Source organism: Rhinichthys klamathensis, unplaced genomic scaffold, assembly GCF_029890125.1.
Source record: "Rhinichthys klamathensis goyatoka isolate OS25496 unplaced genomic scaffold, OSU_Roscu_1.1 h1tg000020l_1, whole genome shotgun sequence".
Taxonomy (NCBI): domain Eukaryota; kingdom Metazoa; phylum Chordata; class Actinopteri; order Cypriniformes; family Leuciscidae; genus Rhinichthys; species Rhinichthys klamathensis.
The window spans coordinates 1210540-1226277 of record NW_026606571.1 but is presented as its reverse complement, the minus strand read 5'-3'; the positions used below and the strand labels follow the sequence as shown (position 1 = coordinate 1226277).

Here is a 15738-nt window from a genome sequence, read left to right as displayed (position 1 = left end):
CAAAATTAATCACTGTGGAGTATAGTTTAATTGTATTAATAAATTACAATTTTGTACTTATTTAATCTGTTAACTCTCATTCGCTTGACTCGCTCATAACATGGCATTAGTTGGGGTGGGGGGCGGTCAGGGACCTGGATATTGGATAGGGGGCGCTGGCTACTGTACTACCGTTTATGTAGCAGACAAAGGCCCATGCATTTTCAAATCTACTTACTAACAGTAATGGCGCACATTATATGATTACTGCACCGTTATTTCTGAAAAGCTACAATAAAATATTTTTACTAAAAAAACGATACAATATATATTAGACAGCAATATTTCATTCATACTTACTCCTCAAATGGATCGATTCCGTCGAGAATTTGCTCCTCTTCATCTGAATCAAATCGATCTGGATCAGATCCGTTATCTCTCTCAACGCTCTCGGCAAAAATCACTTCAGCAGCTTGCTCGGCAGTGAATCTTCATCTGGCCATGTTGATTTTCTTTGAAAAGATTTTCTTTGAAATCTGACCAGAACAAATACGCAATACAAATGTGTTGTTATCACATTCACCTCCTTCATCTGTGTCTTCACCTCCTTCATCTGTGTCTTCACTACACTTCCCAGCATTCCCGGTCATCATCACCTGCACCTGCACCTCATCATCCTCATCATGATCACCGTCACCTGTGTCCCATCACCAGCATGGACTATAAAACACTCACTCTCCCTGCAGTCACTGTCTGGTCTCGTCGAATAACCCTTGACGTCCTGACTCCCGCTACTACTCTCAAGATACTTACCAGCCTGATACTCACCTGTTCCGTGAAGATTCCCGCCTGCCTTCTGATCCTTTTGCCTTCTCCTGATCAGCGTTCTTCGTCCTAGTTCACCACCAACCCATCTGCAACAGATAAGAGACTTTATCAAACCAGATCAAGACGAACTATTCAGACTGCTATCATTTAATGCTTACCTGTTGATTTATTCACAACGTTAATAAATACTTCACTTGCACAAGACCTGTCTGTTTCCTCTCAATCTGTGACAGAAGACCAGACCAACAAGGAGTCAGCATGGGAATTCTTCTCACACCCTTGATAGTGGATTCAATCGCCGAAAGACTAAGTATGAGAGTTGTGTCCAAATACCGTATATAAAAAGTTGTGACAGGGAAGACGCGGGAATTATTCAAAACCCCTCCCCTTTTTATGTTCCAAGGACACCTGACAACATCATTGTTTTATATTGGTCTGTGATTGGCTCACACACGCCAACAGAATTTTATATCATTAGATAGGGTAAATACCATTTCTCTGTTTTGCAGTAAAATGCTATAGATTTGCACTCAAATACGGAAGGCTTATCATTCGCGGAAGTCAACACAGTATACTCATTATTACGCAGACGAATGTCAGCTTTTTCATAGAAAAAAAAGTTAATACCTTTTCTATCCATTCCGACGCTATTAATAGATATGTCAGGGGTGCTCACTTTGACGCTCTAGAGCGTCAGTCGACTTTGAAGGGTCAATATCAAGTACCGGCCTGGCAAAGAAAATGTGGATGCAGACAGCCTATCCAGGATGCCACTGAACATTAAGACAGTAATGAAGGAATGCACGGAGGAATTGCCATCTGACTGTGTCAAAGCAACCATCCAATCTGTTGAGGCACCACACTTCAGCATCTCCTGGACTGCAATGATTTCTCTTGACGACACCATGGCATCTGAGCATGCATGCGAGCCATTACCTGTGGAGGAGATCAGACAAGCACAGCGAAATGATGACCACATTGGAACTGTACTACAGTTTAAGTTGTCCAATAAAAAGCCAACAGGACATCTGTTTAAGACCTTCAGTGCACAAAGTAAATGCTGACTTTGGGGTTGGGACACACTTCTGGGAGACGATGGCATCCTCCATAGAAAGACGAACACCCACACAGCTAGTCTTACCTGCAAGGTACAAGCAGCGTGTTTTGAGAGAATTACATAATAACATCAAGGTCTTGATCGAACAATATCTTTAATCAGAGAAAGGTTCTATTGGCCATAAATGCACAATGATGTTGATCAAACAGAAGAAACCATGTAGGGAGGCCAGAGCACCACTCCAGAATATTGTCACTACTCACCCGTTCAAGCTTGTTTCCATTGACTTCTTACACCTGGATAAATGTAAAGGAGGGTGTGAGTATATCGTAATCTAGTTGACCACTTCACGCGATTTGCACAAGCCCATACGCAACTACCTCAAAATTAGCTAAAACTGTTGTTGACAAGTTGTTTAATGACTACGCTCTGAAGTTTGGGTTCCCACAAAGAGTTCATCATGACCAAGGAGGGGAGTTTGAAAACCAGCTGGTTGCTCAATTGAAGAAGAGTTGTGGAGTTGCTGGATCAAGGACCACGCCGTATCACCCCCAAGGAAATGGGCAGGTTGAACATTTAAAAAACGGGTTAGAAGCCAATTGGAAAGAGTCACTAAACAAACTCATCTTTGCATACAACAGCACACAATGTGAAGTTACAGGATTTTCACCATTCTACTTACTGTTCGGAAGGTCCCCGAGATTAGCCATTGATCTATTGTTCAGTTTGACTTCTGAAACCGGAACTACTGATTATAAGGAGAATGTGAAGAGATGGAGACAAGAAATGCAGGGAGCATTGGAAATCATCAGACAGACTGCAAAGAAGGTGGCAGAAAGAAACAAGAGGAACTATGATGGAAAAGTGAGGGGTTCTATGTTATGTCCTGGAGATCGCGTCTTAGTGAGAAACTTGACACCTCGAGGTGGAACTGGGAAGCTTCGAAACCATTGGGAAGATGTTGTACACACAGTAGTCCGTCAAGTAGGAGGAAAAGGCCCGATTTTTGAAGTGAAACCAGAATATGGTAAAGGAAGATCACGTGTTCTCCACAGTAACCTCTAGATGCCTTGTGATTATCTACCATTGGAGACTGATCTTGAAAAAGAATAAAAAGACAAAGGGACCAGTGAAAAGACCAAAACTAGTAAATAGATGTGTACCAGGTCCGGAAGAAGAAGAGGATGAGGATGAAGAATATCCTTACTATAATTACCTACCCAAGGTCCAGCCTCAGCAACCTGGACGTGAAAACTGGCGAGATGAATATGTACCTGAAATCCAGTTTCAGCAACCTGGGGAAGGAAACGGAGAAGAGTCAAGAGGTCAAAATTGGTCAAGAGGTAGCAAAGGATAATGGAACAGAAGTTTGAATGGAAAATGAGGAGATACCTCAACAGGAAGTTGATGTGATGGAGGAGGAACAACCTGGAGGAAGACCTTATGAAATGGAAGATGTACCTGTAAGACTGGGTGAGAATAATAGGAAAACAGGACAGGAATACTGTCAGAAAGTCTTTTATTTCCTGTCGTTTTATTTTGAAACTGTAGTGATATCATTTCCTTTCTGAGTGCGTCATTTCCTTATTACCGACTCTGCATTCTGTGGGATGGTAGCTCTCGTGTGCGTAATCTAAGCGAAAGTAAGTTTCATTCAGTAATAAGATACAAATATTGCCATCGGACTTGTTTAGATATTGTTTACTTTTATCTGTTTTCCTGTTAAGTCTCTTACATGCATACTTTTGTGTGTATTTTGTTAGTTAATAGGTATTATGGGACTGTTATGACGTATTAGACTGGAGATTGTTTCCTTTACACTATTTCAGCTTTAGCTGTATTCTCGAGTGCTATATTTCAGATATAATGTCCTTTAGTCCTACAGTTAAATCGTGTTTAGCCTCTGTGTCGTCTTTAGGCGCGCTTAGAGTGTAGTTCGGCACTCCCGCTATAAGCCCCTCACGTGTTGAGCGCATGGGGTGCAGTTGCGTTCGCTTCCACTAGAGGGAAGTAAAGAACACCAAATCCATTTAGAATATATACTTTGCCCATTAACCTTCGTATGCTTGTATATTAGTTATTTATGGCTCTTTCCGACTTATTTGACCAAATTAATATCTTTTAGTATTCTGATTCAATGTTTACTATTATATTGGATATCACTGTATACATTTTGTACATATTTTATACTTTTGTACATTATGATTAATATTATTTTATTCTTTGTTTCTTTATAGACCACACAAATACATATATTACTGTTTGTACACTGATGCCTGTACTCAAACTTCAATAATTAAAAAGTTTGCTGGAATAATTTCTCCGTGCCCTTCTCCTTGACCGGAGCCCTGTCAAAAGAAACTGTCAGACCAGTATTATCCCTTCAGAGCATCGCACTCTAACACAAATACAGATGGCCTAAGAGAGAAAGGAGGCCACCAAATACATTTACTTATGATTACTTGGGTACTCCGGCATGTTATAATGTAGAGCATACAAACACAACAGTGTTTTCAACCCATGTCATACGAAATGCTGAACTTACCTCCATTGACTTACCCAGCACAACACTATCAACCAGTATACTTGTATGCATACTGAAGAGACAGAGGAAATGGAGAAAAATAATGGGGTTTGAAGAAGGAAGACTATTCAGTTTCCTTATTCATGGACTGTATATAGAGTTAAAATGCAGTACACATTGGCATTGAAACATTGCATATACAAACAGTAGGACATTGAGATAAAACACCAGTATCAGGAGAAATTAAATTTCTTATTTTGGGTTGAAGCAAAAGGAGAGTAATTTTGGGACGACATTTATTTTTGACGGGGAAAGTGTGGTGGTTACAAAAATATAAAAAGGAAAAAGAGTATGAATGAATAATGAATGAAACGAATATGTTGTTGTCTTTGAAAAAGAAATTGAATATCATTAATGCATACTGTATGGTTTTGATGGCGATTGATATTCCTTGCCTATGGACGATTGATTATTTGATTACTTTTGCCTTGGGGCTTGTTCACCTGCTGGGGGAGTGGGCACACTGCTCAGACAATAGAGACTCAGAAGATGTTGCAGCAGCTCCGTGTCCTGTGTCTTTATTGACTGTTATCTCCCCTTACCAGGTGGTGAGGGTACTACATATACACCACCCAGCATCTCACCGGAGCCGGCGGAACCTGCTGGTCCTTGTGTATATCCTGAGTGAAACTATCACTCCCCCTTCTCTCAATCTCTTCCACCCAGACAGTCCTACTAAAATAATAAAATCTTCCTACCTTGTTTGTTGATTAGCCAGAGATGTCACCAACGAATAATTGTCAGTTTCAAGACTCACAAAGTCCAGTTCGTAGGATCATAGCAACATCAAAGCAACATCAATCACAGCAATTATACCCTCCACCAAGGTCTAAGCTACGTCATTCCTTCAGCTTGAAAGATTCTGATTGGCTAAGAAATAGATAAACATAGTACAGTTTCACACATGGACTGATAGGCAGTAGCACATAGTCTTCAACTCATTTGATATTTAGAAGGAAAAATATTGATTACCTTGATTATAATCACTCATTAGATATACATTGAAGCAGCAGTGGATTCCAGAATCCACCCCCTTCAACTGGTAGGGTGCTTCTCATTTCTTATTTGTGCATCCTCGTTTCCTTTCCTCGCGTCTCAGCTCCACCCACTGTAGGACACGAGGGAAGGCTGCAAGGAAAAAAAAATGAGGACGGAGGAATTGAATGAAAGCTTTTTTGTACATTGGAATACTTGATCACTCGAGCGTCACTTCACTGCGTCACCAGCAGTGCTCAAAGGATCTGCCCTTATGTTGTTAAAGTTTGTTTATTTAAGAAATTCATAATAAATAATAATAAAGCAAGATACCTAGTTGAAATATCTAAGTTGTGTGGTTTATGTAAAATACAAAAGTAAAGTATAAATTCAAATGATTGTGACAGATGTGAAGGGGGAGGAGAATTGATACGTGCGTCACGTTTAGTCGATAAAACTCTTCCACAAAGGACACCTGTGTATCCTCGCTCATAGCTCCTCTGGAAGCCTCCTCACTCCTCGATCCTCGCCTCCTCGCGGTGCAATTAGAGAATTGAGATGTCCTTCAAGATGGCTGAGCTCGATCGGTTTCCGGGTCATAGGATGGAGGACGGAGGAGCGAGGAGACGAGGAGGAGGATATTGAGAAGCACCCCTAGTGTACATAGGAATTTACTTCAAAACTACTTTACTTTTTCCCCGCCATTGACTGAATTTTCCGGCTATCCATGTTTTCACTGTAGGGGGCGCTATTACGCATCTTCTAAAAGAGTACAGAATCTCCGGATCAAAACACAGATGAAGAAGCACAAACAAGTTATAAAAGATTGCTTACGCAAATGTAAAATAACACAATCATCAAACATTAAACAGCATGCAAGTTTAAAACTGCCTAACGTTGCTTAATGAAATGTCAACACAGGAAGGGTTAACGACTGTGAAGCTTTAGGAGTGTTGATGGACTTGATCTACTCCATCTGTTTTGATCATCGTTCTGAATCCAATACGGACGTAGTCTTGACTTATAGGCTTAAAGAAAAAAATAATATAAACAGTAAACTATAAATATTATGTTATGTTCACTTAAAGAAAACTTACAAGTATACTTGCAGTATAAAACTACTAAACCAGTAGTTTACTGAAAGTATACTTCAAAGTGTGCTTTCATAAACTTAAAAAAAATGTGCTACAGGTATTTGACTAGTAAACTACCTATATAAGTTCACTTATTATTAGTATAGTAGATAGTATAGCTGCAGTACAAACAAAACACTGTTGTAAACTAGTTGTGTACTCAAAGTTTACGGTTACACTTAAAGTATCCTTAAAATTAAAAAATTCTAGTACATTAATATTGATACACTTACTATATAAAGTACACTTAAAAATAGAATTGAACTTTACTTAGGCCAAACTATAGGCATACTTAATCAAATTAACTTGATGTATACTTATTTTTGCTAAGGGTAGATCTGTAGTCCAACCATACTACCCTTGGCTATGAATCCACCACTGTTTGGCCCAGTATATTGTCACAGGTCGGGGGGGCCAAGCCAGACTGCGCCCACCCCTCAAACCCAGGACCACCTCGAGGAGCGTACCAGAGACCAGGCAGACAAGAAGAATTTCTAAAAGTAACAATCTTTATTGAATAAAAGCAAGAATTAAAAGTCTTAATGCGGGCTTCGTCTCTTTCCAGGGAGGAGGAGGCCGAGGGGTTCACTGCGAGGGCCCGGGTTACTGGCAGCCACAGAGGAAGAAGGAGTCGAACGCCCGTCCGGCGTACAGGTAAGTAACGTGGTAAGTAGACTCTTTTCGGCGTAATACAGGCGGGCAGCGACCCGGGCAGACCAGGGCCGGGGCCACGGGCCAGGAGGGGACTCTCTCCACAGGACAGGTGGGTAGCAGGTAAGTTTTTCCCAAGCGTCAGCTATTCGGTAGATGACCGGCACAGGGGGCGATGGAGTCCAGGAGGGGGACTCGCTGCCGGCCAGGTAGGTAGTCGGGTAGGCAGATCTCCTCCGTGTAGGGTGCTCTCCTACGTGGCGTCACTGAGCAGCAGGTGTGAGGTCCTCCGGGTGCCTTTCCGCCCTTGACGGCTCCAGCCAGAGCCAAGGGTCCCCTCTAATCCAAGATAGAGACAAGTTTGCAGGTTCAATTCTGTTTCGGTGAAGTAAGGATTTACGGCTGGAGCGGGTGGTTCTGAACAAGCAGCGTTGCTGCTGGGATGTGTCTCTCCTCTGAACAGGCAGCACACAAGAAGGCCGAGGCAGACGAATCTTCTATTTAAATAGACAAAGCCTTTGATACAAGAACGAACATGATCCTTTCGTATAATGGAGAATTGGCTTACGGCTGGACTGGGTTGCTCCACACAGGCACTAGGGCTGGGATGTGTCTCTCCTCCGACCAGGCAGCACCCAAGAAGGCAGTGGCAGGAGAATCTTAAATAGACAGAGCATTTGATACAAGAACAAACATGATCCTTTCGTATAATGGAGACTCAGGCTTACGGCTGGGCGGTTCCCACGGCAACACTAAGGCGGGGGTGTGTCTCTCCTCCGAACAGGCAGCACACACGAAGGCGGTGGCAAAGGGACGTTCTATTTAGATAGACAAGACAAGTTAAACAGGACAATCACACTCCTCTCTCATAGCACAGGACCTGGTGGCTGAAATGGAACATACACATTCAACCTGAGGGCTTTGCTCCGCAAACACTGGGCGAGGACGTGACCTGGAGAGTACTGGCGGTTAAATAAACGTGTACATCCACACACTGCAACTTCACGTCAAGTCCAATACTGTGTGACACTTCAATTCAGGCACCGCAATCCACTCTCAAATCTTCGTGCAATAAGGCCAGCACTCACCCACTGTTCAATCCCTCCACTGTTGCGCTGGATCAACACTCAGAAGCTGAAGAGATGCAGAGGACTTCACACCGCATGGAACACGCGTCTTCAACACTCTTTCACACTCAGAAGAAGATATCAGGGTTTCACGGATGAATCAGTTCACACTCTTGGTGGTAATTATATTTGTGGTCAATACACTTCGCAATTCCTCATTCAGTTCAATACACGGCATGCATTCACACGGATCCGGTGTTTCATTACTTATCTTTCTCTCTCGAGTGATGACATTCTCCAATCTTGACTCAATCTCCAAAATACCCTCACTTCACATCCAATTCACGTTCCAGCTTGTACTCCCACAATCACCGTTGCACCCCTTTCCAGTCAGATCCTCACAGCCGCTCCAAAGATCCCAGCAAATCCAAGCCACTGCCAAAAGAATCGATTTCTCCCAGGGGAGTACCACACCCGAATGCCTTTTCCTTTTCCTTTTAACTGCTTCTCTAGGCCGTGTTTCCCAATCACAAATCCCCACACCAAACGCCCGCACCTGGTACCGCTTAGCTAATCAGCTGCCACTGTCATGGCAACTGACAACAAGCAAACCAGCACGGTGTGTCAGTGAAATCGTCCCGGGGGGAAACACACTCCTAGCGGAAATTGGTTCCGCTGGATTTGTCACCTTGTGACAATATCATGGATTTTAGCCACCAGTGTCAAGCCATATGTATTCAAGCCATTTGTCAATTCCATTAAATGCTCATGTTTATCAATGACCACAAGATTCCCAGGGTGTTCCGGCATTGCCTCAGTGTCCACCACTCTCTCGGCAGGCTTTGCGTAATCCAGTAGCTGAAAACGAACATCCTAACAGTTCCAATTATCTGTACCCCCTTACCATTCAAACTTAAAATCTGACTAATCGTGTTCAGCAGCAAAGTCAAGTTGGAATATTAAAAAATGTTTTGACTGGTCTAACGGTAGCCCAAACTATACTGTTCAAGATGTTCAGTCTCCATTACTTCCATTACAATCTGTAATGCCCAGTTCACCTTGTCCTTTGTCTTTGAGACCTACTTTAGGCAAGGCAAGGCAAGTTTATTTATATAGCACATTTCATACATAATGGTAATTCAAAGTGCTTTACATAGAAGGAATTAAAATAATCAAAAGAAATAAGAATAGTTAAAACAGTTTAGAATAAAAAATAAAATAAAATACAAACAGTCAGACGAACAGATGCACAGTGAAGATTCATTAAATGCACAGCTAAACAGATGTGTTTTGAGTCTGGAGTTGAATGTGACTTTACAACAACAGAATAACCAAATGGTATAAAATTATCCTACACCTTGTGTTTCTCAGTCTTCAGTTCATTTGCCTATTTCAAGCTCTCAAGCAGGATTGGAGTCAAGAGCCCAAGTGAGCTATCCTCCAAGATATTCCTAAATTTTATACATTTGTAGACTATTTAATTAGACATTAGTATAATTAAAATAAATAATGGTAGTTATATTAAAGGTGCATTGCGCACCTCTCTGAGTTTTTGCAGAACTATGCCCCCCTCTGGCGACAAGCAAAACTGTCTTACTGTCTTTGTCTTGCGTGGAGTTTGCGTTGGGGTTTATGAACTACAAGCCGGTCTCTTTGAATCCATCTTCTACTTTTGTCGAAAGTTGACTGAAGTTGTCTTCGCTAATACGGAGAATGGCGGCGAATACACAAACCTGCCAGACATAGCCAGGGGAGCGTGAACGCGCATGACGTCACGCCCAGTCTCACGTTCCGGCCCGAATCCCTCTTATTTATTTTACTGTACAGGATTATAGAGGCAATCGCAGTGATCAGAGAAGGGCTCATTCAGCCCATCAGGCAATTGTTTAAGCATGTATGGGTTAGAAAAACGGGTATTTTTAACATGAAATGTTGCGCAATGCACCTTTAATAGTTTTATTGGCCTGTTTAGCTGAGCCATTCATAGTACTAACAAAACAAACCCTGACAATTGATAAAAGAACATATACACTTGATAATCTTATTAAATGATTAGATAATTACATTTGAAAGATTTTACTTTCAATAAAACATTTGCAGTAGATTTGTAAAAGGGTTTTTTAATGCATGTTTGGCCCGGGTTTTTGTTGCATTTACACTGTTCTGACCACTAGGGGTCACCATGGTGTCGGATTGTTTCGAAGCCTCGACACAATACGGCACATTTGCTTCAACTGTTTCAGTGTTTCATGAAGCCTCGATCTGCCCACGTCTAGTATAACCAACCCTGCTCCTGGAGAGCTACTGTCCTGCAGATTTTAGCTCCAACCCCAATCAAACACACCTGGACCAGCTAATCAAGCTGTTCAGGGTTACTTGATAATTACAGGCATGTGTGTTGGAACAGGGTTGGAACTGAAGTCTGCAGGACACTAGCTCTCCAGGAGCAGGGTTGGAGATCCCTGCCCTAGACCATTTAAAATTGGATTCAGCACGCAATTTAGCTTTGGCTTATTCTAACCATTCTCTGCCTTTAGTACAGCGTGAGCAGCCCTCCAGCAGAAATGGTCAGCTAAATCAACTTGTCCTGAGGGAAATTGCTGATATCATGAGTCTTCCAACCATTAAAACTGGTGATTCACAAGCCTTCAGTAGCTGTTCATATCCATACCTTGGTGGGCATGTTCAGTCTTGGGGCCAAGGTGAAGGATTAGCAGAATTGGCTTGTGCTTCTCATGTGCAACAACTATTGAGTAAACTCCCCCTGAACAAGTTGCTAACTATATCTGGCATAGCAGAACCACTCTACTAGGAGAACCTTATGACCTGGTGAACTTTTCTTCATGGCTTCAAGTTATCACTCAACTTTTGGTTGTTGATGTAGATTTTAAGTTGGGTCATCCTGGTAATCTTAAGAGCTATTATTGGATCTTAAAATGTATAAGCTGTGAAGTATCAAAGAACCAAGTGTCTGGTCTTCTAGAGCAGGGCCCGTATTTATAAAGATTCTAAGAATCCTCTTAGAAAACTCTTAATTTAGCTTAAAAACTTTTGCTTAGGAGTCTTAGCTTAAGAGCGATTTGGGAATGATCTGAGAGCAACTCTGAGTAAGGAAAAGACAAAAACTTTCATCTTAGTGAGGAGGCGGGGTTGACCCCGTTGCTATGTATGACACAATCTTTTGAAGACTGTGATTGGTTGGTTGTCCAAGAAGGAAAAAAAGAGCAATTTTAAGTATAGAGTTTACTCTCTCTCTCTCTCACACACACACACACGCACATTATATATGTATATAAATCCTTTTTTTTTTTTTTTACCATGCTGTTAATTTCCTAAGGTGATTGGCTTAGAATGATAAAAAATGTTCCACTCTTTCCAACACTGATTGCTGTCTATTTAAGTGGTGGTTTGAATGTTGGTTTTAATATAGCAAACATGGAATAAAAAAACAAGAAAGACGAGAAAGCCCTACTAACCAGAAGAACCGTGTTTACACAGCACGGAGCGAGAAGCGGACATGGGAGCTTATAGCGCAAATTATAAACGGTTCATTGCCCTGCTTGTGCGCACCAGGGAAGCCTGCTATATTCATAACTGCAGTTTTTTGAACCTGCAAGGTGGGAATGTCCAGTGGAAACAATGAACTGTGACACAATAAGAGGTTCTGAAAGTGCTGTAATGTTTGTGTGATCACTGCTAGAAGGTTGTGACAGACCCAAATCACTGCTGCTTTATTGCATTTTCCCATTTGCCAAATATCTTAATGTAGTGATTACTTTCATTTCTGGCATTATGACATTCCTGCGCTGTCTGAGATATTAGTGTGTCTCTAATAAGATCAGTCACAAACATGATCCCTGCACGATCTCATCTAGCGTCTTATTAACTCACTGTCATCTATTGTCTGCATCACATTTCTTCTCCCTCTTCATCGTTCTGTCATTTTCTCCTCTGCTAAAGAAACTTTCAAGCCTCTTAAAAGTCCTCATCCGTACTCCTAACAATTTTGACCTTAAGACATCTTTTAAGGGTTAAGATGCTTTCTGAATTACTTTTTTCTTTACTAGGATTTTTTCGTTAATTTTAAGAGTAAAGGTCCACATTTCTAAGAATTTTCTTAGAATTTTGTCACTAGGAGCGACTCTTTGCATTAAGATTCTTTATGAATACGGGCCCAGGTCTTGGTTCCCCGACTCCGTTCCCCCATGCTTTATGGACCATTGCTAAATGATTGAAGACTTTCTTGGTGAGAGTGTCAGAGTAGCTGAAATAGAGATCAATGGGAAATCATATACAACCTCTAAACCATCTTATTCCTTTACCCTTTATTGAGGATTAGGATTTGAGTCTGTCATGTCATCAGGATTTTCTAGAACTGAAAATATGATGTCATATTTTAGGGCAGCCTTGTTGAAAATCCCAGTGACAATGCATTGAAGCCCCGCCCACTGCTGACAGCTGCAGCCTGTTGTGATTCCAATTAGTGGCCTTTAAGAAGGGTTGCTTTAATATAACAGTTTACTCCCTGTTTTTGTCTTTGCTGCTCAGGACTTTTCATATGATGTTGTGGCTGTGTACAAATGTAAGTTATCTTAATTTGGGTTGTTTGATATATTGTATGGTTTCAACTGTGTATGCAATATATTGTTAATTTAACTCATCTTTATCCATATTCTTTGTGTATTTATGTTTAGAAACCAGTCTGGTACACCTATGGAATGAGGTAATGGCATTAGTGAAAATAAAACTTTAAAGTTTTTTTTTTTTTTTTGCCTCAAGGTGTTTTAACTCAGGGGTTTTCAAAGTGTGCGGCGAGCCTCCCCAGGGGGGCACCAGAGCATGCCATTGGAGGTGCGGAGAGTGGTAAATTACATCCTAATATTTAGTTTAAATTAATACATTTTAAGAAGTTAAATTGTAATTATTCTGAAAATAAGGCCCAGGGTAATTGGGTAAGTTGTGTCAAAAGGGAGGCTCACTGTCTTAGACTTTGAAAACCCCTGTTTAAGTTAAACAGTTTAGGGTAATTCCAGCGACATTGTGACATTTGACAGGTGAAATGTCTCAGAAAAAAAAAACTTCTTACAATATTTAAATTGGAAATGCATATTCTCAGAGCACCCAATTTGGGGAATTGACAGGCAAAATATGTTTTTCTAAAATATATTTAAGCACCCCCAAAAAAGGAAAATATGCATGCGTTATGGATGTGACGGGAAATGACAGAGTTTTTGGTATACTGTTCGATTTCCTTTTAAAGTCTGTGAACTTTTAAATCCAATGTATAAATATTGCTATCCACATGATGAAGGGGTCTTAGCTGAACATAAAAATAAAAATATAAATGTTTAAAATATATATATTTTTATGAAGTGTATTATGAGGAAAAACCAACGTTATGGATGTGACGCGTCTGAAATACACAGAATCTGTTTGGAAAATCAACAATCAAACCATCATGGCACTTTTGTTGACGCATAATGGCTGTGTTTTCACATTAAGAAGACTGTCTGAAATTATTCTGTTCAGTTATGAGACGCGCTCAAGTTTACGTGTTGCAAGTGATCGCATCTCCATGCTATATTTGCTTATTTATTAAATCCAGGCAATTGGTTGATGAAACGTTGATTTAAAATTAAGATACAATTTATACAAAACGAAATTCACTTTAAATAAAGTCTTTCTACAAAACAAAACTTGAAATGAAGTGGCCAAAATCATTTCTGTCTTGAAACCGATCACAATAGTCATATGCATGATTTAATATGAAGCGTCCGTAACGGTCACGTCTGTAACGCATTATTATGGTTGTTCAGAGCAAAGTATTGAGATGAATTGTCTATCCTAATAAGCATAAACATAATTTAGCTTTGTAAATAAAATTTCAAGTTATTTGCATTTATAATTGTCATATTAAATAAACTAAACCTTTAAAACGTTATGGACGTTTAGTGCACTGAAGCGTCAAGACCTCTTTATTATAGCCCTTATAAATTCAACAGGCAGTGCTGTTATGACCAAATTAGTATATTTATTTCTCAGGCATGCCTCCATCTTTCTGCAAAATGCTTACTGTTAAAATAAAGTTTAAAAAGGGGTGTCTTTGATACCTTTTTTGAAAGCATGAAATATGGCTGGTTGAAAATGTAATTTAAGCATTGTTGCTCACCTCATATCTGGTGGATAAACAAGGCAATTTTCTTAATTTTTGTTAAAGCACATTAGTACAGTATATTACAGACCTAAATGGACAACTTAAAAAGGGTTTTGTTCTTTTGGTTAAAACTTTATTTTTTCATGGTAAAGATGACCTTTGCATGGAATTGCCCTTTAACTGATGCCGCCTTATGATAATGCTCCCTCTGCAAATCAGCAGTATCCTATTTTATAGGTAAACTAAACATTCAGTATTTGACCGCTGTTTTACGATAATGTTAAACGACAACATAAATAATCAGGGATGCAAACTAATAAACACTTATTGCATTTCCTTCAGTTTCTCAGAGACTGTTTGTATTGACAGAAATCTGAGAAATATTATACTTTAATAGACAGTCAAATGTTGCACCTCACCCCATAGCAGGGGATGGCTGCAAAGTCATTAATAAAATCAATCTTTAATATAATTTTTGGCAATTTCTTTATTTTATTTGTGCTTCAAAGTTATATATTTTTACAAATCCTTGGATGGATTTATCAATACTTTGGTCACTTTTTAAAAAAAATTCATCAGAGCACAACAGAAGTCAATGTGGGCTAAACTGGGGATCATTTATCATTGCTTTGGCACAAAATGCATCCAATGACTACTACTTTCAAATTACATAAATTATTTTCTCACTTTGACACAACCGTTGGCAAAACCGTATTTACAGGCTAATTTGCACGTTTACTTAAACTGTGAAACATTATGGCCCGGTTGCACAGACAAGGCTTAGATTAAGCCAGGATTGGGCCTTAGTTCAATTAGGGCATTTAAGTAGATTTTATAAACATGCTGAAAAAAAAAAAAAACATTACTGGTGTGCATCTTGATACAAAACAGTGACACATTAAGATGTGCAAGTTGCTTTCCGTTGAAACCGGGCTATGTCATATACAACTTGTGACTCTTGATTAACTGGTAGGTTGTGAAAGACAGGGTGACCTCTTCATAAAAACCACGAATGTCTGTTTCACATTCCAGGTTTTGGGATAATTACTGTGATAATGCACAGCCAGCTGGAAGGCAAATTGACAAACCTGAAAAATAGATGGAAAATCAAAACCTGAACAGTTTTGAATTTATTCTCTATATTTGTACTTGATTCTGTCTTGTTCTCCCTACCAGTCTTCCTTCTGCTGTTTTACTCCTATACAATCTTTCAATACTTTCTTGTATCCATATATACACTCTTTGTTTTTATACAAAGATTCTTTAATAAAATTACATTTTTGTTATGAAAAGCTTTTTCATTGTTGTTG

General features: G+C 40.0%; 1 protein-coding gene across 1 annotated transcript in view; it reads left to right on the top strand.

The window, feature by feature from the left end:
- Positions 1 to 12820: 12820 nt before the first annotated feature.
- The window catches only part of b4galnt1a (beta-1,4-N-acetyl-galactosaminyl transferase 1a), a 50083-nt gene continuing 47165 nt past the window's right edge, over positions 12821 to 15738 (top strand). Inside the window, exon 1 of the mRNA XM_056239131.1 lies at positions 12821 to 12856. Within this exon, the coding sequence (XP_056095106.1) occupies positions 12833 to 12856 (24 nt within the window). The 5' untranslated portion in view covers positions 12821 to 12832. The remainder of the gene's footprint in view (positions 12857 to 15738) is intronic.